The 23,301-nt window shown below is 41.1% G+C and overlaps 1 protein-coding gene across 3 annotated transcripts in view; it reads right to left on the bottom strand.

Annotated features, from left to right (window-relative positions):
- LOC106606539 (somatostatin receptor type 5) overlaps window positions 1–19,077 on the bottom strand; it is a 33,361-nt gene extending 14,284 nt beyond the window's left edge. Inside the window, exons 1-3 of one of the 3 annotated variants that reach the window (XM_014202809.2) lie at window positions 18,507–19,077; window positions 1,223–1,979; window positions 278–727 (exon numbers count right to left, since the gene is read on the bottom strand). In XM_014202809.2, the coding sequence (XP_014058284.2) occupies window positions 278–727; window positions 1,223–1,975 (1,203 nt within the window). In that variant the 5' untranslated portion in view covers window positions 1,976–1,979; window positions 18,507–19,077. Of the gene's footprint in view, window positions 1–273; window positions 728–1,222; window positions 1,980–18,506 lie in introns of all 3 variants that reach the window. The other 2 variants (XM_014202811.2, XM_014202810.2) reach the window with 2 other exon arrangements.
- Window positions 19,078–23,301: the final 4,224 nt, after the last annotated feature.

Below are 23,301 nucleotides of genomic sequence, written 5' to 3'. Positions count from 1 at the left end.
CAAAACTATCAAGTACTATCATTTAGATAAATATAAATGACATATAAATTGGCTGTGAATCTAGTTATATTGTATGCTGCGGTTGACTACCAATGAATGAAAGTGACAGCCTTCAAGATTATCTTTGGCAGACTGACCAAAATAATTCATACCTGACAGCCATTCACAGTTCTTGGGTAGAATATTGACCCATAGAATTAGTAATCCACCCATCACAGAACGTTCACTTTATTGCGAATGTCTGTTTTAGTCATTTTATTTCTATAGATTTACCTACTTGGTTGTTCTGCATGTGTCCATTGTTGAAGTCCATGATCCGGGGGGTGAAGAGCGGGTCATGCTGCTGCGTCGTCTCCACCCTCTCCAGCCTAGGGGATATGGGACGTCCCCCTCCACTCCCCATGTCTCCTCCGTCCCCCACCCCAACCCCGTTCGCCTTGTGGAGACACAGGACCTTCCTGAAGCTCTGCTTGAAGTTGTCAGACAGGAAGCCGTAGAGGAGTGGGTTGGCACAGGAGTTGACGTAGGTCATGATGACCAGGAAGAAGTAGACACCGGCGGTGACACTGTTCTCTGGTATGATGAAGACGAGGTTGACTATGTTGGTGGTGAAGAAGGGCAGCCAGCAGATGACGAAGACCACCACGATGATGACCACCATGCGGGTGACTTTGCGTTCAGAGCGGCGTCGCCTGGTCAGGCCCGCCCTGGCCCTGGCAGACTTCACCTGTAATGAATGGGAGGTTTTGGTCTGTGACTTTGTGAAGGAATACCTTTGGACATGGACACCTTTGAAGATCACTATATTGAGAGGTTTTATAGTGGTTTGGAGAGGTTTTAGGCCCAGGCCAGGGTCTAAGGCACTGGTCCATTGGGTTTGGAAATAGAAACAAACCTAAGAACCATTAGAATTTAGTTTAGGACAGTGAGAAGAAGGGATTAAGGATTCACATGGAATGGGGCCTCAAACAAATGGAGGCGGCCTCAAACAAATGGAAGGGGGCTTCAAACAAATGGAATGAGGCCTCAAACAAATGGAATGGGGTCTCAAACAAATGGAATGGGGTCTCAAACAAATGGAATGGATCCTCAAATAAATGGAATGGGGTTTCAAACAAATGGAATGGGGTCTCAAACAAATGGAAGGGGCCTTAAACAACGAACAAACAATGAACAACATAAGACTAAAGAGGATGTGGGTTATAGTACAACCCAACTATACCTTGATGATGATGAGCAGGTAGCAGAGGCAGATGATCAGCAGGGGGCCGAAGAAGCCCAAGATGGCAGTGTAGAGGATGAAGACCGTTGACCACAGCTCCTGGGGATCAGGCCAACTCATGTTGCACGAGTTGAAGCGGTCCTGAACATCTGAGTAGATGGTGACCGGCAGCACCACCACGAACGACACCACCCACACCAGCCCGTTGATGATCTTAGCCACCTTTGGCTGCCGCCACTTGACGCTCCGAATGGGGTGCACCACGGCCAGGTAGCGGTCAATGCTCATCACGGTCAGGCAGAAGGTGCTGGTGAACTGGTTGATGGAGTCTACCGTCATGACCACGCGGCACAGAAACTCCCCGAACGGCCAATAAGAGAGCACGTTCTGGGTGGTCAGGAAGGGAAGTCCTAAGATGTACAATTCATCTGCCAGGGCTAAGTTCAGAAGGTACATGTTGGTGACAGTCTTCATCTTGGCATAGCGCAGGACCACATAGATGGCCAGCGTGTTGCCCAGGAGGCCCACCATGAATACAGTCATAGAGATTACTGCAGTGATAACGGTGCTGCTGTCCTGGAAGGGAGCGCTCTCGCCGGACTCGTTCATGAAGAGGTTGGTGACCGTGGAGTAACCACTGGAGGAGGAGGAGAGGTTGAAATCCCCAGGGATGGGGGTGCAGTCTTGGGGATTCATAGCAGGGAGGTGGGGGTGGGGTTGGAGGTGAGGGAGATGAATCAGGAAATGGCCCATAAGGCTGAAAATAAAAATAGAACTGTCAGTTATTGAGGATGGAAAATAGACATTCTAGTAGCCTAAAGTAATGGACATTTTGAAAAGAACAGAATTGAAGAAGAATATAGAATAAATTAGAATAGAATTGAACATCATTAGTCATTCTGACATTTCTCTATGAAAACCATCTTATGGATGAGGGGTTGAGTGATGTTTCAATGTTTTTGTTATGTAATAGTGTGTTATTTCACCTTTTCCACTATACTGCTTCACCACTCCACTTTGTTCACCCACAACAGCACATGGACATTCCCTGGGCAGGGGGCCCATATTGACACTGTTCACTGTGTACTTCATCAGAAAAACAGCACATTTTCATGGACTACCTCAGGCAGGCATACATCCATGTACTTCTTACACGTATTCCCCATGCCGCTTTACTACAAAGCAGTCACCCTGCCACTGACTTGGTAAATAGCTGAAGGATGGGGCTGGAGAAATGTAACCAAAGCAGTCACCCTGCCACTGACTTGGTAAATAACTGAAGGATGGGGCTGGAGAAATGTAACCAAAGCAGTCACCCTGCCACTGACTTGGTAAATAACTGAAGGATGGGGCTGGAGAAATGTAACCAAAGCAGTCACCCTGCCACTGACTTGGTAAATAGCTGATGGAGAAATGTAACCACTCTAAGTTCATAGACAGACCTATGGATGCAAGGACTGACCATCCAAGATATCCAAATTATACTTTTAACCATGTTTTGAGGCTATACAGTGTTTGTTTACAATTGCATTGTTTACAAACAAAGGGGTAAAACATTGTTATATTTGGGTTCTGATGGGGTTCTGTTTGGTTCTGATGGGGTAAGACAGTGGAACTAACCTCTTATACTCTTCAATGGGTTTATATTATGAATTCTATGTCCAAAAATGGACTTAACAATCGCAGATTGCCCCTACTTTAGGTTCAGACAGAAATGGACAAGCAGGTTCCAATCAGCACAATTTTAGTAGGCTGGCTAGTCTGTCAATGGCGTGCAAGTCCTGGACAATGCTGGGTGTATCTGATTGAAGACTCAGTCAAGGCTAGGTCAAGGGTTGACATGTTCTTGTTCAAGATGGGTCAGTGTTTCTGAGTAAACCCCTAGCCCTAGCTGCTGAAACCTGTTGCGCCAATAAGTGGTCTGATGTGGGGATTCATTGAACCGCAGTCCAAAACATTGGAATGACGTCCATTCAACAGCCTAGTGTTGTGACTATAAACAATTGCATGTGGCATGGAGGCGAAGTTGCATAAATCGGTTTGACATTTCTGCCAATCTAAATCAAAACTATTGTAAGGACATAATTGTCTGACTCTATTAGCGCAAAATCATAGCAGTTTCTATTTTCACTCATGAAAAATTGCACTTTCCAGTGCCCAAAAGTTGGTTATATAATATTCTAATTTATACAGAAAATAAAGAAAGCATAACATGACTTTGTTTAATAACTCATGTTTGTGCCATTTACAGAGGCAATCCGCAGTTACTACATCCATTTTTGGACCGTTGAATGATTGCTATATTGCCATTGATTCTTGAATAATATACTTTATCAATGCCTCATGAGCTTAGTTCAACTGTAGGAGCCCATCAAAAGCCAAAATATAAGCTCGTTTTACTCCAATGTTTGTAAACAAAGTCAATGTAAACAACCACTATAGCTTTAAAACATGGTGAAACTATCATTTCAATCTCATGGATGGTAAGTACTTGCATCCATAGCGTTGTCTATGAATTTGTGAGGGGTTATATTACTCAAGCCCCACCCCTCAGCTGTTTACCAAAACAAGTGGCGAGGTGACTGCTTTGTAATAGTTTGAACTGCAGATTGCCCCTTCAAACTACACTTTGCTATCTATAAAGGACCAATCTCGCTTAACCCAGAACTAAAATCTCACGTAATTTGTTTTTTTTATGTTCACGAAGTCTGTCCATAAAAGATGAATAAAGGACACATTGAAGATAAACTGCCAGTGGGTTGATTTTAATTTCTTATAAGCCTAATTTCTTATGCAGATTAATAACAGTATATTATACAGTGACAGTCGTTAAGATTAAGATGTTGGAAAAAGCTATGAAATGTCCATGATTGGCATAAGCCCACAGTAGTGAAAAACTCATTATTGTAGTTAAAAGAAATAGAAAAGGAGTCTTCCTAAGACAATGCGTTTTCTAGCTGGTCTTGAAGTATTTATGGTTGATAGGATAGATAGCCTGAAAATGTGAAAGTTGGTTTGGTGTCTCTAGCTTGTACGGTTCAAGTTTAAAATGTCAAGTTGTATTAATCATATTTACAGAGTACACGTGGTATACACCATCCAACAAAATGCTTACAGTACATTCATGTTCTGGAAACTTTTTTCCCGAAATGAATCATCAGAATCATGTTCTGCGCATGTTATTTAATACACACATTCAAGTTTGTCTCTTTACTCTATGCTTTAGTCACCCTCTTCTGAAGCCTCAACCACTTTGATCGAGATGTTACCTGTCTCTGCCTCATATTTCTGAACAGCTGAAATAAAAACTTGTTGGCGATTTGAACAAACATTCAAAAATATAAACACTGAGTGTACAAAACATCAGCAACATCTTCCTAATATTGAGTTGCACCCCCTTTTGCCCTCAGAACAGCCTCAATTCGTCGGGGCAGGACTCTACAAGGTGTAGAAAGCGTTCCACAGGGATGCTGGCCCATGTTGACTCCAATGTTTCACACAATTGAGTCAAGTTGGCTGGATGTCCTTTGGGTGGTGGACCATTCTTGATACACACGGTAAACTGTTGAGCGTGAAAAACTCAGCAGCGTTGCAGTTCTTGACACACTCAAACCGGTGCACCTGGCATCTACTACCATACCCTGTTCAAAGACACTTCAATCTTTTTTCTTGCCCATTCACCCTCTGAATGGCACATATACACAATCCATGTCTCAATTGTCTCAAGGCTTAAACATCCTTCTTTAACCTGTCTCCTCCCCTTCATCTACACTGATTGAAGTGGATTTAACAACTGACATCAATAAAGGATCATAGCTTTCACCTCGATTCACCTGGTCAGTCTATGTCGTGGAAAGAGCAGATGTTCCTAATGTTTTGTCCACTCATATATATATATATATATATATATATATATGAAGGCTATCTGTCTGTTGTAACGGATATTGCCGTTGCACAAGCAAGACGCAGTCTACCCATTGCATTGGGGAAAAACGAACAGCGTTTTTTGTGATGATGTAATCTTTATAGTTATGCTACCATATAGCCAGTTGCTAAAATAAGAACTCTGTCTCCCTATAGCCAATACTTGCACATCGAATCGCTACTTACTGCCTGTCTGTGGCTTGCTTTTTGATATGCTGTGTACATCTAGCTTGCCTAAATAGCTGCATGTCGGCCAACTCCCCTCCTGAAAAAAAGAACATGAAATTGCTAGACTGCCTGTTGTGTCGTTCTCATGTTTGCTTTGATTACTGTTACAACAGACAATGGACTAAGTTTGTTTGAACAAGCGGCAGGGGAGTCACGAAATGAGTGAGCACTAAGGCAACAGCTGAAAGGACTCGATCCTGCACATGCGCAAAAATCTCAGTATCTTTAGCGTAGCCACTCTGTAGCCACTCTATATACAGAACGTAGCCACTCTATATATATATATAGAGTATACCAAACATTAGGAACACTTACCTAATATTGAGTTCAAACCGGTGCTTCTGGCATCTACTACCATACCCCGTGCAAAGGCACTTTAATCTTTTGTCTTGCCCATTCACCCGCTGAATGGCACACACACACAATCCACGTGTCAATTGACTCAAGGCTTAAAAATCCTTCTTTAACCTGTCTCCTCCACTTCATCTACACTGATTGAAGTGGATTTAACAAGTGACATCAATAAACAATCATAGCTTTCACTTGGATTCAGCTGGTCAGTCTATGTCATGGAAAGTGCGTGTTTTCCTAATGTTTTGTCATTATAGTCTATATTATGTCATTATAGTTTCTAAAGGTTTTAGAGAACTTGAAGCTAGGACAGGCTAAGCATCTTAAAGTTGGTCTTGTAGCCAAGGAGCAGGCCCGGTTTGAATAGCTACCACTGTATTCTTATGCTTCCCTTTCAAACCCATGTTCATTTATGCAAATGTTAAATGGTTATAAATCCAAAAAGTATAAATAGTATCAACAAGCCGTATGCAAGCCATCTAAGTTGAGTCAGTCTGCACATTTCAACATTGGTTTGAAGTTCATAGCTTAACCCTGTAAGTCCCATGGTTGCACAAATGCATTGCTTCCAAAAACATTGCATTGTGTACAGGTCCTAAACTAAAACATCATGACAAACACTACCTAGTGCATCTCCTTAGACCCAGATGTATCTCTGAGCAGTATGTGTTGTGTGTCTGTATGATTATTGTGGCATCAGTAGACTCTGAAACATCAGAAACCTGTCCACTCGTCTGACTACACCATTCCACCAAACAAGCATATGTTGTAAGCCATCCATGCAAGTTCATGACATGAAATATTTTTTCCTATCTTCTCTAAGATGTAGTGATTATGTAAAAAAAAAAAACATTTCAGAAACAAACATTCTGAGCCAGAGATAGAGTTAGATTTGTAAGTGCTGCAAAAATGCAACATTGGGCTTAAAGGGTTGCCAAACTGAGACATAGGGAAACATTCATATATGATAGACAAGTTAGAGAGATTGTTTACCTTCCAACATCAAAATAACTCAAATGTATATATTTCAACAACAACAACAAAAATTGTGGTTTATGAGGTCAGAATACTGCCATTACGTCCATTCATTTGATGTTAAAGAAGTAAGGTCAAATTGGGATTTAGGAGGTGCCTAAACCTCCTGACAACAATACTGACAGCAGCACTTATCACATCATACTACAGGTCATCGGGGGACCTACACTTTTTGGGGAGAAAGTCAATAACTTTGAGAAAGTCAGTTCTGGTTACTATTTAAAAGGTCATTCTACTCCAAAATGAATGAAAATAAAATGATGCTGACATTTAAAATATACTTTCCCCCTCCAGAAATGAGCCCAATAACATATTGGACAATAGTATCAGGCAGAGGTTATCATTATCGCCTGATGTAGCCCATATGATGCAACATAGTGTCTATAAATAAATAGGCTGAGGGTTACCCATCTGCATTCACCCCATTTGGCTAATCATTAGCTAGATCACAAACTCTAAAGTGTAAACATTAGGCTATCTTGTTGCTAGTTAGCAACACATTAATGACTTGAATGAAATTAGCTGTTTCACTTCAACATGTGAATTTTGGATATGCAGTTTAACATTTAAAAAGCTAATTGTGTGCCGTCCTATCGGACTCCCAATCACAGCCGGATGTGATACAGCCTGGAATCGAACCAGGGTCTGTAATGACAGCTATAGCACTGAGATGCAGTGCATTAGACCGCTGCTCCACTACAGAGCCCACACCAAGACAAGTAAAAACAAACCACGTAAAAATCACATTTGCATTTTCACATGTACAAAAACAGATGTAGGATGGTTTTGCCATTTCAGACAAAACCATCAAAGTCCCTGTGCCCAAGAAAGCGAAGGTAACCTGCCTAAATGACTACTGCGTTGAAAGGCTAGTGATGGCTCATATCAACTCCATCATCCCGGAAACGCTAGACCCACTCCAATTTGCATACCTCCTCAATAGATCCACAGATGATGCAATCTGCCCTTACTTTTAAAAAAATGTTTTGATCAATAATCAAAGGCCTATTACAAGTATTTCTGAAGGGTAATACATTTTTTCCTCATTTGGATGTATGCTAGCGTCTTAATTTTACCATTGTAATGCACATTTAAAATGTTTATGGTTTGAAAAGTATAAATAGTATCAAAAAGCTGTGCGCAATTATTATATTGTTTCAGTCTGCATATTTCAACATTTGTTTGGTTTTGATAGCTTAAGAGTAGCATTAAGTTTTGACCATTCAAGTGGTATTTCAAGGGTCTGTAATAAACCATGTATTAGCCATTTATAAATTGTTTGTTCACCATTTATTAAGCATTACTCCCACATGAATAAACCATTTACTAATCAAGTGAAGTATTTTTGCATTCTTTCATCTAAAGTGAGTGCTATGTATATAAATATTCCATAAATGTTTTGAGTGACCAGTGTAGAAAAAGATGGGCATGCCATTGGTAGACATTCCTGTAGTACCTGGTAAAAGAATAAGACAACAACACAGGATGTTGAAGGAAATATACATACGTGTGAATAATTAGCTTACTAACATTTACAAATGTGGGAGTAATGATTAATAAATGGTGAGCAAATGCCTTTTAAATGCCTTATAAATGGTTCATTATGGACCCTTAAAATAAAGTGTTACAGGCACTTTTATTGCCATTGAAAAGCATTTGGTGAAATGCATTTAAGAATTGTTGTAGTAGAAAAGGTATAAATAGAAGGGGGAAAAATCTCAAGCAATCGAAGTTGGGGCTGTCTACCCATTCTATAGTTTGTTTAGTGTTGAATGTGTGTTGGGTCTGTCTACCCATTCTATAGTTTGTTTAGTGTTGAAGGTGTGTTGGGGCTGTCTACCCATTCTATAGTTTGTTTAGTGTTGAATGTGTGTTGGGGCTGTCTACCCATTCTATAGTTTGTTTAGTGTTGAATGTGTGTTGGGTCTGTCTACCCATTCTATAGTTTGTTTAGTGTTGAAGGTGTGTTGGGGCTGTCTACCCATTCTATAGTTTGTTTAGTGTTGAATGTGTGTTGGGGCTGTCTACCCATTCTATAGTTTGTTTAGTGTTGAATGTGTGTTGGGGCTGTCTACCCATTCTATAGTTTGTTTAGTGTTGAATGTGTGTTGGGGCTGTCTACCCATTCTATAGTTTGTTTAGTGTTGAATGTGTGTTGGGGCTGTCTACCCATTCTATAGTTTGTTTAGTGTTGAATGTGTGTTGGGGCTGTCTACCCATTCTATAGTTTGTTTAGTGTTGAAGGTGTGTTGGGGCTGTCTACCCATTTTATAGTTTGTTTAGTGTTGAATGTGTGTTGGGGCTGTCTACCCATTCTATAGTTTGTTTAGTGTTGAATGTGTGTTGGGGCTGTCTACCCATTCTATAGTTTGTTTAGTGTTGAAGGTGTGTTGGGGCTGTCTACCCATTGTATAGTTTGTTTAGTGTTGAATGTGTGTTGGGGCTGTCTACCCATTCTATAGTTTGTTTAGTGTTGAATGTGTGTTGGGGCTGTCTACCCATTCTATACTTTGTTTAGTGTTGAATGTGTGTTGGGGCTGTCTACCCATTCTATAGTTTGTTTAGTGTTGAAGGTGTGTTGGGGCTGTCTACCCATTCTATAGTTTGTTTAGTGTTGAAGGTGTGTTGGGGCTGTCTACCCATTCTATAGTTTGTTTAGTGTTGAAGGTGTGTTGGGTCTGTCTACCCATTCTATAGTTTGGTTAGTGTTGAATGTGTGTTGGGGCTGTCTACCCATTCTATAGTTTGTTTAGTGTTGAATGCGTAAGCGGTTTAAGTGCTAGAGTGAGTGGAATAAATAGACAAACTACAAAAGTACATTTCCTAAAGAACATTTGTGTGCTTGATAGCTTGTCTTAAAGTATTTATAGTTTTGAAATAAGTTATAGTAGTGATAGTGACTGCAGTACCCTTGCAGGAAAAACCATATGAATTTCATGTGATCTTATGTGAAGTTAATGTGATAACATGTAAAAGAAACATGTGACAACATGAAATGACACATGTGAAAACATGATCTCATGTGAAATAAATGTGACAATATGGGGATGTAAAATTTCATCATGTGATACCATGAAACCATGTGACAGCTTTTGAAAGTTCTTCCCGTTAAAGTGCTAATTAGATTTTCAAGTGACAGTTTTTCACATGTGAAAATGCTCATTTAATTTTCACTTTTTTTTTTTTTGTAAGAGAAGTAATGAAATGGAGGTTTTAAGGTAAGTGGTACGCTGTTCAGCTAAAATTGTGTACAAATCTTGTATCATTGACAATATGATTACATTTGGCATGATCACATAGTAGTGACTTTTCAATATGACCCCACCTGGGTATGCTGATGTTTCTGCTGCACCACAAAGTCTGTAACATTCTCAGAAGGCCCATCACATTCAGTACCTAGAAAACATCTCTACACTTAGCAAAAGAGTGCCATCTGCACTGCTATTTTAGTTATCAGTTAATCTGACTATTCTCTCATCATTGATTCTATTTACTTATTTCAGCAATTAGATCTATTTTTTTGTATAGTTGTCTAATGTTATTATGTTTAAATGTTACTCCTGAATCACTATGATAAATAAAAAAATTGTTTTTCTTCATACAATGCTGAGATTTACTTTGAAGTCCAAAGTGTAGGAAGTGAACTCAGTGTACAGGTGAACTCAGTTATTCACACAGACATGGTGGCGTAGCAGAAGGATCAGAATACCAGGAACTAAGAAGTTATCAGTTCAAATCCCGGGTGAGAACATGTTGAATAATAATGACTGTATAAATATACATACACAATGTAATCATATACATCACATTTGTAAGTTGAAAACACTGTGGCTATTTCAGGATGTTCTGGGGACATCCTAATGACACATTTTTGCTTGCAGTGCATTATGTGAACATTTTAATTCACCTGTGAAGGTTAATGTGAAATATCATCACATGTGAAGTGTTCCAAAACCACATGGTTTCACATGATTTCACATGTGAAAGGTTATGTGATCACTTGTGGAAATCCACATGGCGATGAAAATGCTTTTTTGGAGCAAATAGCCTATTAATGGAATATCATCATGTTGCCCTCCTACATACCACTTACCTTTTACACAGAAAAATGGTTGGATGGAAACGTGGCAACTATCTGCAAACCTGCATGGTGACATTCTTTCCACACTTCTTCTTTGGCTGCATTTACACAGGCAGCCCAATTCTGATATTTTGCTGCTTATTTGTCTTTTGACCAATCAGATCAGCTCTTTTGACAATAATTGGGCAAAAGATCAGAATTTGGCTGCCTGTGTAATCTTCTTTCTCTCCAATTGTCATGTCACACATAACAAAAGCATGGTTTTCTATAGTCAAATTCTAACTCCTGTCAACGCGCCCTGCAACAAGAACGAACTGGAAAAGTGGCATATCTGTTCATTTGAAACTCTGGATGATGGCCTTGTGAACTATCTTATGACATTTTTAGCTAACCACATTGGAACATTCTTATCTTTAAGGACATGCATGAAATAAATCAGCTGATCTCCGGGTGACTTCTGTCACAGTAAAATGCTATGATAGGTGACGCTGGGCAGATACCTAACGTCAAGTCAGATAGTTTCACAGTCAGTCATTGAACTAATAAAAAAAACTAGACACAGGCAATGCTGCATATCAATGCAAAAGCCTGCAGGCAAAAAATGTTCATGCTTTGAATTGTTCACATTTTACAATTGTATAATACATATAAAGTTGGTTCAGCCATGTGAAAAGAATAACACATACATACTAGAAAAGTACATTTCCTAAAGAATATGTGTGTGCTTGCTAGCTTGTCTTGAAGTATTTATGGTAGTGCTAGTGACTGCAGTAGTAACGGTAGTGACCGGTTATAGTTGAAAAAGTAGGTAGATTGAAAGATTGATTGATTGATTGATTGATTGATTGATTGATTGATTGATTTATTGATTGATGAATTGATTTATTGATTGATAGCCTAAATATGTAAAAGTTGGTTTGGTGTTTCTAGCTTGAACGGTTCAAGAGTTACTGCTATTTTAGATGGGTAATGTTATGGTAATTTATGCAAATGTCAATAGTTATCATTTAGAAAGTTTTGAAAATGTTAAAGTTGTTTTAATGTTTGTAGCTGAAATGGTTAAAGAGCGGTAGCTTTTAAAATGTCCACCACTGTGTTCTTATGGCTGGCATTGAATCCATTAAGTGTTATGCAAATGTATGCAAATACATTTATTTATATTGTTTAGAAAGGTTTTAGAGAATTTTGTAGTTAGGATAGCCTGAACATTTTAAAGTTGGTCTTGTAGCTTAATTGGCTGAGGAGCAGGACAATGTTGAATAGCTACCAATGTATTACAATTGTTCTCATTCAAGCCCACGTGTCACGTCCTGACCATAGAAAGCTGTTATTTCCTATGGTAGAGTAGGTCAGGGCGTGACAGGGTTTTTTTTCTAGTTTTGATTTTCTATGTTGTTATGTTCTAGTTTTGTATTTCTATGTTGGGTTTTGTTTGGGATGATCTCCAATTAGAGGCAGCTGGTCATCGTTGTCTCTAATTGGAGATCATACTTAAGTAGTTGTTTTTCCCACCTGGGTTTGTGGGAGATTGATTTTGAGTAAGTGTTGTGGTGGCTAATTTCTGCATTACCAAGTGAGGAGAGTTACAAACTTCACACACCAGTCAGAGTTATACTTAAACTACATTTTTAATAATAACAGCGTTGCAAAAGCCCTTGACTTTCAATGATGAGCTATCTCTAATGAACCATTGAAAAGTGACTACACAAAAGTACAGAGCTCTTTTATAGCCAATATACACCCCTCTCAACGTACATGATGAACCACAGATACATAGAATGGGTCACAAGGTTAAGTTGTGTATGAAAGATATTTGTAAAACATAGCAGACAGCAACTGCTGTGTCAACAGTGTTCATTGTATAGACCAGTGTCTGGTCCTCCTACTCCAAACTGGAACCGTCTCTCGCTGGTACGGTATAGAACAGAACCATTAGCTCATGTCCTCTGGAATGCTCTTTAGGCGTTATTACCCAAAGACATCGTAAATCTCCTCTGTCAGTGCTATCTCATAGAGGCCCGTCCTCAGTAAAACACACACATATGTAGACAATGTTCCATTCTGTCCTCTTCCCTTTCTGATATTCTGCATAGCACCAGGGACATTTGAAAGACAAGTCTGACCTCTCCCCTCTCTGGGCCCCAAGTGACTGAGCCCCAGCTAAGGGAAAAGTGCAACTGCCAACATTCATTATCCAAAGGGATACATTCTAATGACAAGTATCTCACATAAGCATATTATACAAATAAAAAATCTTAATTATCTATGTTACCCAACTAATTCTGATTCATCCGCCACAGTGTATGTTGTAACACTTCGTCACGGTTTGTTGTTTTTGTTCATTCAGTTTATTTGTATGTATTGCATATTTTCACAGTTTAATAAAGAAAATGTGGAACGATACACACGCTGCGCTTTGGTCCGCTCCTTCATCTTACGACAACCATGACAGAATCTCCCACCACCAAAGGACCAAGCAGTGTGGTCTAGAGCAATGGACCTGGGAGGACATCCTGGACGGCAAGGGATCCTGGACGTGGGAGGAGATCCAATTTGGATGGCATCACCTCCCATGGGAACAGGTGGAGAAAGCGAGAGCAGAGCGGCGACGAGACGAGGAACTAGCACGGCAACGACGGAAGCACGAGAGGCAGTCCCCCAAACAATTTTGGGTGGGGGCACACGGGGAGATTGGCAGAGTCAGGGTGGAGACCTGAGCCAACTCCCGTGCTTACTGTGGGGAGCGAGTGACCGAGCAAGCACCGTGTTATGCGGTGATGCGCACTGTGTCGCCAGTGCGCATTCACAGCCCGGTGCGCTCTGTGCCAGCGCCCCGCGTTTGCCAAGCGAAAGTAAGCATCCAGCCAGGACGGGTTGTGCCAGCTCTATGCTTGAGACCTCCAGTGCGCCTCCACGGCCCAGTATATCCTGTACCTGCCACACGTACCCGGCCTCCAGTGAGTCTATCCAGCCTGGTACGCCCTGTGCCTGCTCCTCGCACTTGCCCTGATGTGCGTGTTACCAGTCTGGCGCCACCTGTGCCAGCCCCACGCATCAGGCCTCCAGTGCGCCTGCCCAGTCCGGGGTGTCCTGTTCCTGCTCCCCGCACTCGCCCTGAGGTGCATGTTACCAGTCTGGCACCACCTGTGCTAGCCCCACGCATCAGACCTCCAGTGCGCTTTCCCAGTCCAGAGCTTCCGGCGACAGTTCCCAGTCCAGAGCTTCCGTTGACAGTTCCCAGTCCAGAGCTTCCAGCGACAGTTCCCAGTCCAGAGCTTCCTGCGACAGTTCCCAGTCTAGAGCTTCCGGCGACAGTTCCCAGTCCAGAGCTTCCGGCGACAGTGCCCAGTCCAGAGCTTCCGGCGACATTTTACAGTCCGGAACCTCCTGAGATGGCTTACAGTCCGAAACCTCCTGAGACGGCTTACAGTCCGGAACCCCCTGAGACTGCTTACAGTCCAGAGTCTTCAGCGGCGGTCCGCACTCCAGAGTCTTCAGCGGCGGTCCGCAGTCCAGAGTTTTCAGCGGCGGTCTGCAGTCCAGAACCTCCAGCGGCGGTCTGCAGTCCAGAACCTCCAGTGATGATCCACGGTCCAGGTCCTTCGGCGACGATACAGGGTCCGGTGACACAAAAGCGGAGGGATCAGCGGGCGGAGCGGGGGTTATGCCCCGAACCGAAGCCGCCTCCTCTGCTGGAGGATCCGCGGGATTAGAAGGTTCTTCGTACTGTACCAGATGCCGCCATAGACATTAGTCACCCACCCTACCCTCCCTTTTTTTATGTTTTAGGTGGCGTTCCGAGTCCGCACCTTTGGGGGGGGAGGGTACTGTCACGTCCTGTCACGTCCTGACCATAGAAAGCTGTTATTTTCTATGGTAGAGTAGGTCAGGGCGTGACAGGGGTTTTTTGTAGTTTAGATTTTCTATGTTATGTTCTAGTTTTGTATTTTTATATTGGGTTTTGTTTGGGATGATCTCCAATTAGAGGCAGCTGGTCATCGTTGTCTCTAATTGGAGATCATACTTAAGTAGTTGTTTTTCCCACCTGGGTTTGTGGGAGATTGATTTTGAGTAAGTGTATGTTGTAACTCTTCGTCACGGTTTGTTGTTTTTGTTCATTCAGTTTATTTGTATGTATTGCATAGTTTCACAGTTTAATAAAGAAAATGTGGAACGATACACACGCTGCGCTTTGGTCCGCTCCTTCATCTTACGACAACCGTGACACCATGTTAATTTATGCCCCCCAAAATATTATTCATATTATTATGTAAGAGATCTAGAGTGGTCTTGCCTTCAGCAAGCACACTAATAATAAGAGCATGTAACGGCCCAGCTATGCCATGCGTGGATTTCCGTGAGACTTGCTTGATACAGAGTTGATAAGAGTCATTCTGTAGTCAATGTTACTTGCTATATCAGCATGTGCATAAAGCATAGGTGTTGTGCAGCTGCTGTAGCAGCAACCTAAAATTAGGTTTGGAGTCTATTTTTCGCGGATCCACATGCGTAAACACCATACAAAGTGCTTAAATCTTTTTTTGACACTTAAAAACATATTCACTCAGCTTCATAGTGAAAATGTAATAGAAACATGAATAATAGTAGTAGGCAACATCAATACAATAGTAGAAGGCTACCTGTATGAAAATCCAATATAAATGAAACTGTAGTTTTAGGTGCTTCTACATCTGCATTGCTTGCTGTTTGGGGTTTTAGGCTGGGTTTCTGTACAGCACTTTGTGACATCAGCTGATGTAAGAAGGGCTTTATAAATACATTTGATTGATTGTAGTCTTCCTAGTTTATAACTGGAGGTAGGTTGTTATATGTATAGTAGCAATACTTTTTTTTAGAAACATTTGGCCTTCCCTGTAGCTCAGTCGGTAGAGCATGGTGTTTGCAACGCATGGTGTTTGCAATGCCAGGGTTCTGGGTTCGATTCCCACGGGGGGCCAGTATGGAAGAAAAAAATAATAATGAAATGTATGAAATGTAAGTTGCTCTGGATAAGTGACTAAAATGTAAATAAATGACTAAAATGTAACAAATGTATTTAAACATTCAAACCAGCTGATGAACAGAAAGGCAGTTGCAGAGCTGATGGTCTACATTATCTTTTGAGGCAGAGGATGCTGTAGAGTAGACCCCTCCTCCAACCCTCCTTGGAAGTTATTCTGATTTGACAGGACAAAGTTGGCAAAATGGATGACACCCGTTGAATCATCGAAGTTGAGAAGCACCCTTTGCTGTACGACCCCAGCAACCCCAAATACAAGGACGCTTTGTCCAAAGAAAAAGCAACCGTCCTCGGAGAACCAGGTATGTTTTGTCAACAAAATCACTTGATGTGCATTTGTTCTGGCCTGCAAAGTACAGACAGCTAGCCAGTGGCGGCTGTGATTGGTTGAAACCCAGGGGTGTGGGTCTATTTAGAATGAGCAGCCAGCTCACATATGAACAAGTGCCCAAGGGAGAATGCAACAAGCATGCAACAAGCATGCAGATGCTATAAGTGAAAACACATGGTCTAACTGGGGATGGCTAACATAATGTCACAAAGCATGATGCGCTAGCAAGTTAACTGTCATTCTGAAATAACTTCCTATTTCCGAGTTAGTCAGATATTAGTTTAGAAAGACTTGAAATTGGCATGGGAGCTAACTAGCTAACACGCTACCAGCTAACTATAGCTAGCTATCTGCTTATCAAAGGTAGATAAAGGGCTCATTTGACCCAAAAATCTACCTGTCATGCCCTGATCTGTTTCACCTGTCCTTGTGATTGCCTCCACCCCTTCCAGGTGCCGCTGATTTTCCCCAGTGTATTTATCCCTGTGTTTCCTGTCTCTCTGTGCCAGTTCGTCTTGTATGTTTCCAAGTCAACCAGCGTTTTTCCTGTTCTCCTGCATTTTGCATTTCTCCTTTTTGTAGTCCTCCTCGTTTTGACCCTTGCCTGTTTCTGGACTTTGTACCCGTGTAACCGATGTGAAATGGCTAGTTAGTTAGCGGTGGTGCGCTCTAATAGCATTTCAATCAGTGACGTCACTCGCTCTGAGACTTGAAGTAGGGTTTCCCCTTGCGTTGCAAGGGCTGCGGCTTTTGTGGCGCGATGGGTAATGATGCTTCGTGGGGTGTCAGTTGTTGATGTGTGTAAGGGTCCCTGGTTCGAGCCCGGGTTGGGGCGAAGAGAGGGACGGAACCTACACTGTTACACCCGCCTGTCTTGACCACAAGCCACTCTGTACCTCCTGGACTCTGATCTGGTTTTGACCTTTTGCCTGTCCATGACCATTCTCTTGCCTACTCCTTTTTGATTAATAAACATTGTAAGACTCCAACCATCTGCCTCCTGTGTCTGCATCTGGGTCTCGCCTTGTGTCATGATACTACCAAACTAGTTCACAATGTTTCTCAAAGTTACTATAGCTAGCTAATTAATTTGATCATGCTTTGTGATAAACCCAGATTTATGCTGTGTAAGTCAACACACAACATGTCGCCTGATAAACACCATGGGGGAAACAATACAATTGACCAGCCACAGTCATGCTTTTCTGCCCTACCAGATCTGCGATGAGAAGGTTCTACCTAGTGTATCCCTCTGTCCTTCCACTCTTGTTGGATGTAGATGTACGGTTTATCAGGTCCCAGGCTTCCATGACTGTTATGATTATTTATTTACAAGTTAAATACAATTAGCTTTTTGCTTTAGCATCATCTGTAACTGATAGAGCAGATCTAGTCTCAAGCAGAAGTAAGCTGTCTGGTGTGAGAGACTCATTGGGAGGAAGACTAGAGCAGACCCAGAAGTTCTGACTGAGTGAACATTTGAGTGCTCCAGGGTGGTCCATTTACTTAGTGCTGTAAAAATGTATGCTATAAAATTCTGTGATTTCATTGGGGCAGTTCTCCCTCATATCAAATAGGTGGCAAAACAATCCAAGCAATGTTCAAACGGCCTATACGCCCACGGAGTTGCTGCTGCTGGCAGAGTCAATGAAGGGCAGAGTAGTAAGTAACTGCACCACTTGTTTTGAACAATATATTTGTTAAACAGTAAAATGTACACATTTGCCACACTTTTATGAAACATTTAAAACATAATCATGAATTATATAATATATATATATTGTTTTTACAATTTGACCAATCACATGTGGGGCTCTGCCCCTAACGCCCAAATGGGCAGGCCACCACTGCAGCTAGCCAGCAACTGTTCAATTGTTGATTAATGAATGAGGTTAATGAATTGACTGCAGATGGTTGTATAATTTTTACTCAACTTTATTTTTGATGTAATGAGAAATATGGTTGTCGTCATATACCCAGATTGGACCCAAAATCAATAGATTCCTTGCAGAAGAGATCTAGTACTACTGATTCTGCATCCACCCACGCATCTGTTTCCCTCTATGGTGTAGCGTGTAAAATTACTGCACTAACGTCCTGTTCACAGTTTGGGTACGCGCCATCCAGGTGTACAGTAGCTCCTCTGTAAGAGTGTTAGATTAGTCTTGCTTTCACCAAGCACACCAATCCTTCAAATCTAATATTACATTGCTTAGGGACATATTAAACAATGTAACTTTAATCTTGTTTTAATAATTCCCATGAAAAAACTAACATATTTGCTCGCTTTATTCATTTCTATTGAAAGACTTACCTGAGCGTTTCATACACTGTCCATGGCACGTCCGAGTTTAGCCATTCGCGCAGTGCGCATTTCCATATCTTTTCCACTTCGGACGCGCGCCTTTTTCGACGTGGTGCTGTTAAAGACTTGTATCAAAGCAACGAAATGTTTTGAAGAAATTGACTATATTACACAACGATCAAGTCAACGTTCAAGTCGTCGTCTCAATTCCAAGCAGGAGCAGCACACACTCAATAATCCGTTTTTGCATCTTTGCTGATCTCAAAACGCCTACAATCTAATCATTATTGTTATGTAAACTAAGATAAATTTTCTTATCAAATCAAAGTATCTTGTTTGATTGTGATGAATGGGTAGTTTACTGTTAGCAAAGTAAAACAGCAAGCTCCAGCTCTGCGGGGTGCAGAATTCATTTGAAGGTGGGAATGCAGTTAATTCATCTGGAGCTTTTCGGCTAGTCCTTTTGGAGAGGGAGGCTGGCTGCTGCGCTGGTATTTATATATCACAATAACGTGACAACGTCACTATTCTTCTGTTCAGGTCTCTCACCAATAGCTACTGATCCACCATAAAGCCATACATACAGTACTCACCTGTTGCACAAGCTAAGGCAATAGGACTGATGCAACCTGGACTTAGGGTTAGACGTAACATAGTAAAGGACAATCGTGGATGTTCAAATTAGTATGATATCTTAAATTTGGTATGGTATTTTACATTTCTGGATATCTATCATCAATTTCGTATATGTTACGAATTACAATTCGTATGATATGTTAAGAATTGCAATTTGTACAATATGTTGTGAATTTGCAATGCGTATGATATGTTACGAATTCCAATTTGTTGTTGCTAACGTTAGCTAGGTGGTTAAGGTTAGGGTTAAGGTTAGGGTTAAGGTTAGGCATTAGGTTAAAGTGTTATGGTTAGAGGAAGGGTTAGCTAACATGCTAAGTAGTTAAAAAGTAGTAAGTAGTTCATTAGTAAGTTGCTAATTACCTAAAGTGCTAAAGTCCTTGATGAGATTCGAACACGCAACCTTTGGGCACTAGACATTCGTGTTATATATGTCACCATACCAAATGTAACATATCATACAAATTGAGTTACTCTGATCTTCGTTTACTATGTTACGTCTATTCTATGAGACCAAGCTGACTGATTAAATCTTTGCACAGCAGCTGTTTTTAGCATTATCAACTTTATTTACACCTTTCCAAATATCAGTCTTACCGTTTTTTTTTTGTTTTTTTTTAAATCTTTTGTTAAAAAGGATATGTTTTTTAATTAGGTTAGGACTATCCAGGATTCTAATTAAAAAAAAAGATTCTACACTTGGATTGATGTATGGTTCAAGACATTAATTTGAAGGGGAAGATGTTTATATCACTATATTGGCTATATTCCTAATACAGAGTTCATTATTTGAGACTCTCTCCCCATAGGATAAACCCACGGCTGTGATTTCTGGCTTGGAATGCTTTCATGTTGTTTTATGTGGACAGATGAATGGTTGTATGGTTTGGGTGTCAGACACTAATGAACTAAGATCATATAAAATTGATTCCTCTACCAGCATGGGGTCTTTTCATCTTGTTTGAGACATACAATATTGCATGGACATGTATTCCAGTCATTTTTATTAGCCTGGTCCCAGTTATGTTTGTGTGCTTGTCAAGCCAAACATGTTTGAATACCCTTTAAGCACATACACGGGGTGGCAGGTAGCCTATTGGTTAGAGCGTTGGACTAGTAAGCGGAAGGTTGCTACATCAAATCCCAGTGCTAACAAGGAAAAAATCTGTTGTTCTGCCCCTGAACAAGGCAGTTAACCCACTGTTCCTACGCTGTCATTGTAAGTATTTGTTCTTAACTGACTTGCCTAGTTAAATAAATACATAATTGTTTCCCAAATTACAATCCCTTTTCCTGGGAAACCAAAATTATAATTTTTTCCCTATCACCAACACACCTGATTGAAATAATCAAAGGCTTGATGATGAGTTGAATCAAGTTAATAAAATGTGTTAGTTCTAGGGCAAAGGCAAAAATATCCACCCCATAGGGTCACACGACTGGGATTGGGAAACACTGACATACCCTCCATTAGATGATTGATTATGGCCCTCTATCACACCCTTGTGGCCGAAGTAGAGATCATTGTCAGGGTGGAATGTGGGCATTGGCCTGGTCAAGCCAAACATGTTTGGCATGATAATGAGCGATAAGGAGTTGGCATGACAGCACAAACAGATTGACACTCATGCTAAATTTGTATGACTTTTTTACACATAAATGTGAAATTATCCTTCCTTTCAAACATTTTACTTTTTATAATTTAAACACGTGACAGTCACCAACAACAACAGAAACCATACAACACAAACACAATGTACAACACAACACAACAGCAACAATGTCGAGGAACTCCAAAAACATACTAGAAAAAGAAGAAGAAGAAAAATCCAGCATTGTCACTATGTTCCAACTCATCACTCTTTCTTCCTTTCCTTCCCTTGTCCCTCGTCTTCTTCTCTTACAGGCTAGCCAACCCCTCTCAACACTGCATCCTCTCCCCTATACTGAACCACGGGGATCCAGATGCACAGAAACCTATCAAGTTTCCCCTGGAAGACATACAGTATCCAGTCCTTCCAGGGGAAATAACCACAACCACAGATTATCCATCTCGGTATAACCACTACTGTCTCTGCTGCAGTTGGGCCTAGACAAGTCACATACAAGTTGAAATCCTTATAAAGCACATGCACCAGTTGTTTCTCAAATTACAAACTCTGGTCCCGGGGAACCAATGGGGTACACGTTTTAGTTTTTGCCCTATTACCAACAGCCTTTTATGAAATGATAAAAGGCTTTATGATGAGTTGATTACTTGTTTCAATGTGTTAGTGCTATGGTAAAAACAAAATTATTCACCCCTTATGGTCCTCATGGCCAGGACCAGGATTGGGAAACACTGACCCCATCAGTTGATTTATGCTTGTGGCCCCTTGTGGCCAAAGTTTTACTGATTATGTTCATATGTCTGGATTTACTGCAAACCTCTGTGGTGAACCAACAATGGAAATGTCAGGAAGAGTACCATGAAAAACTGGTTTATATACAGTGCCTTGCGAAAGTATTCGGCCCCCTTGAACTTTTCGACCTTTTGCCACATTTCAGGCTTCAAACATAAAGATATAAAACTGTATTTTTTGTGAAGAATCAACAACAAGTGGGACACAATTATGAAGTGGAATGAAATTTATTGGATATTTCAAACTTTTTTAACAAATAAAAAACTGAAAAATTGGCCGTGCAAAATTATTCAGCCCCTTTACTTTCAGTGCAGCAAACTCTCTCCAGAAGTTCAGTGAGGATCTCTGAATGATCCAATGTTGACCTAAATGACTAATGATGATAAATAGAATCCACCTGTGTGTAATCAAGTCTCCGTATAAATGCACCTGCTCTGTGATAGTCTCAGAGGTCCGTTTAAAGCGCAGAGAGCATCATGAAGAACAAGGAACACACCATGCAGGTCCGAGATACTGTTGTGGAGAAGTTTAAAGCCGGATTTGGATACAAAAAGATTTCCCAAGCTTTAAACATCCCAAGGAGCACTGTGCAAGCGATAATATTGAAATGGAAGGAGTATCAGACCACTGCAACTCTACGAAGACCCGGCCGTCCCTCTAAACTTTCAGCTCATACAAGGAGAAGACTGATCAGAGATGCAGCCAAGAGGCCCATGATCACTCTGGATGAACTGCAGAGATCTACAGCTGAGGTGGGAGACTCTGTCCATAGGACAACAATCAGTCGTATTCTGCACAAATCTGGCCTTTATGGAAGAGTGGCAAGAAGAAAGCCATTTCTTAAAGATATCCATAAAAAGTGTTGTTTAAAGTTTGCCACTAGCCACCTGGGAGACACACCAAACATGTGGAAGAAGGTGCTCTGGTCAGATGAAACCAAAATCAAACTTTCTGGCAACAATGCAAAACGTTATGTTTGGCGTAAAAGCAACACAGCTCATCACCCTGAACACACCATCCCCACTGTCAAACATGGTGGTGGCAGCATCATGGTTTGGGCCTGCTTTTCTTCAGCAGGGGCAGGGAAGATGGTTAAAACTGATGGAAGATGGATGGAGCCAAATACAGGAAGTTTCTGGAAGAATACCTGATGAGGTCTGCAAAAGACCTGAGACTGGGACGGAGATTTGTCTTCCAACAAGACAATGATCCAAAACATAAAGCAAAATCTACAATGGAATGGTTCACAAATAAACATATCCAGGTGTTAGAATGGCCAAGTCAAAGTCCAGACCTGAATCCAATCGAGAATCTGTGGAAAGAACTGAAAACTGCTGTTCACAAACGCTTTCCATCCAACCTCACTGAGTTCGAGCTGTTTTGCAAGGAGGAATGGGCAAAAATGTCAGTCTCTCGATGTGCAAAACTGATAGAGACATACCCCAAGCGACTTACAGCTGTAATCGCAGCAAAAGGTGGGGCTACAAAGTATTAACTTCAGGGGGCTGAATAATTTTGCACGCCCAATTTTTCAGTTTTTTATTTGTTAAAAAAGTTTGAAATATCCAATAAATTTCGTTCCACTTCATGATTTTGTCCCACTTGTTGATTCTTCACAAAAAAATACAGTTTTATATCTTTATGTTTGAAGCCTGAAATGTGGCAAAAGGTCGAAAAGTTCAAGGGGGCCGAATACTTTCGCAAGGCACTGTATGTGACTTAATGGCTGCTTTCACATAGGCCTCCCAATTCTGATCTTATTTTCA

This window comes from Salmo salar, chromosome ssa03 (assembly GCF_905237065.1).
Source record: "Salmo salar chromosome ssa03, Ssal_v3.1, whole genome shotgun sequence".
Taxonomy (NCBI): domain Eukaryota; kingdom Metazoa; phylum Chordata; class Actinopteri; order Salmoniformes; family Salmonidae; genus Salmo; species Salmo salar.
Note: the sequence above shows the minus strand (reverse complement) of the source record. Positions and strands in the feature narration are given on the sequence as shown.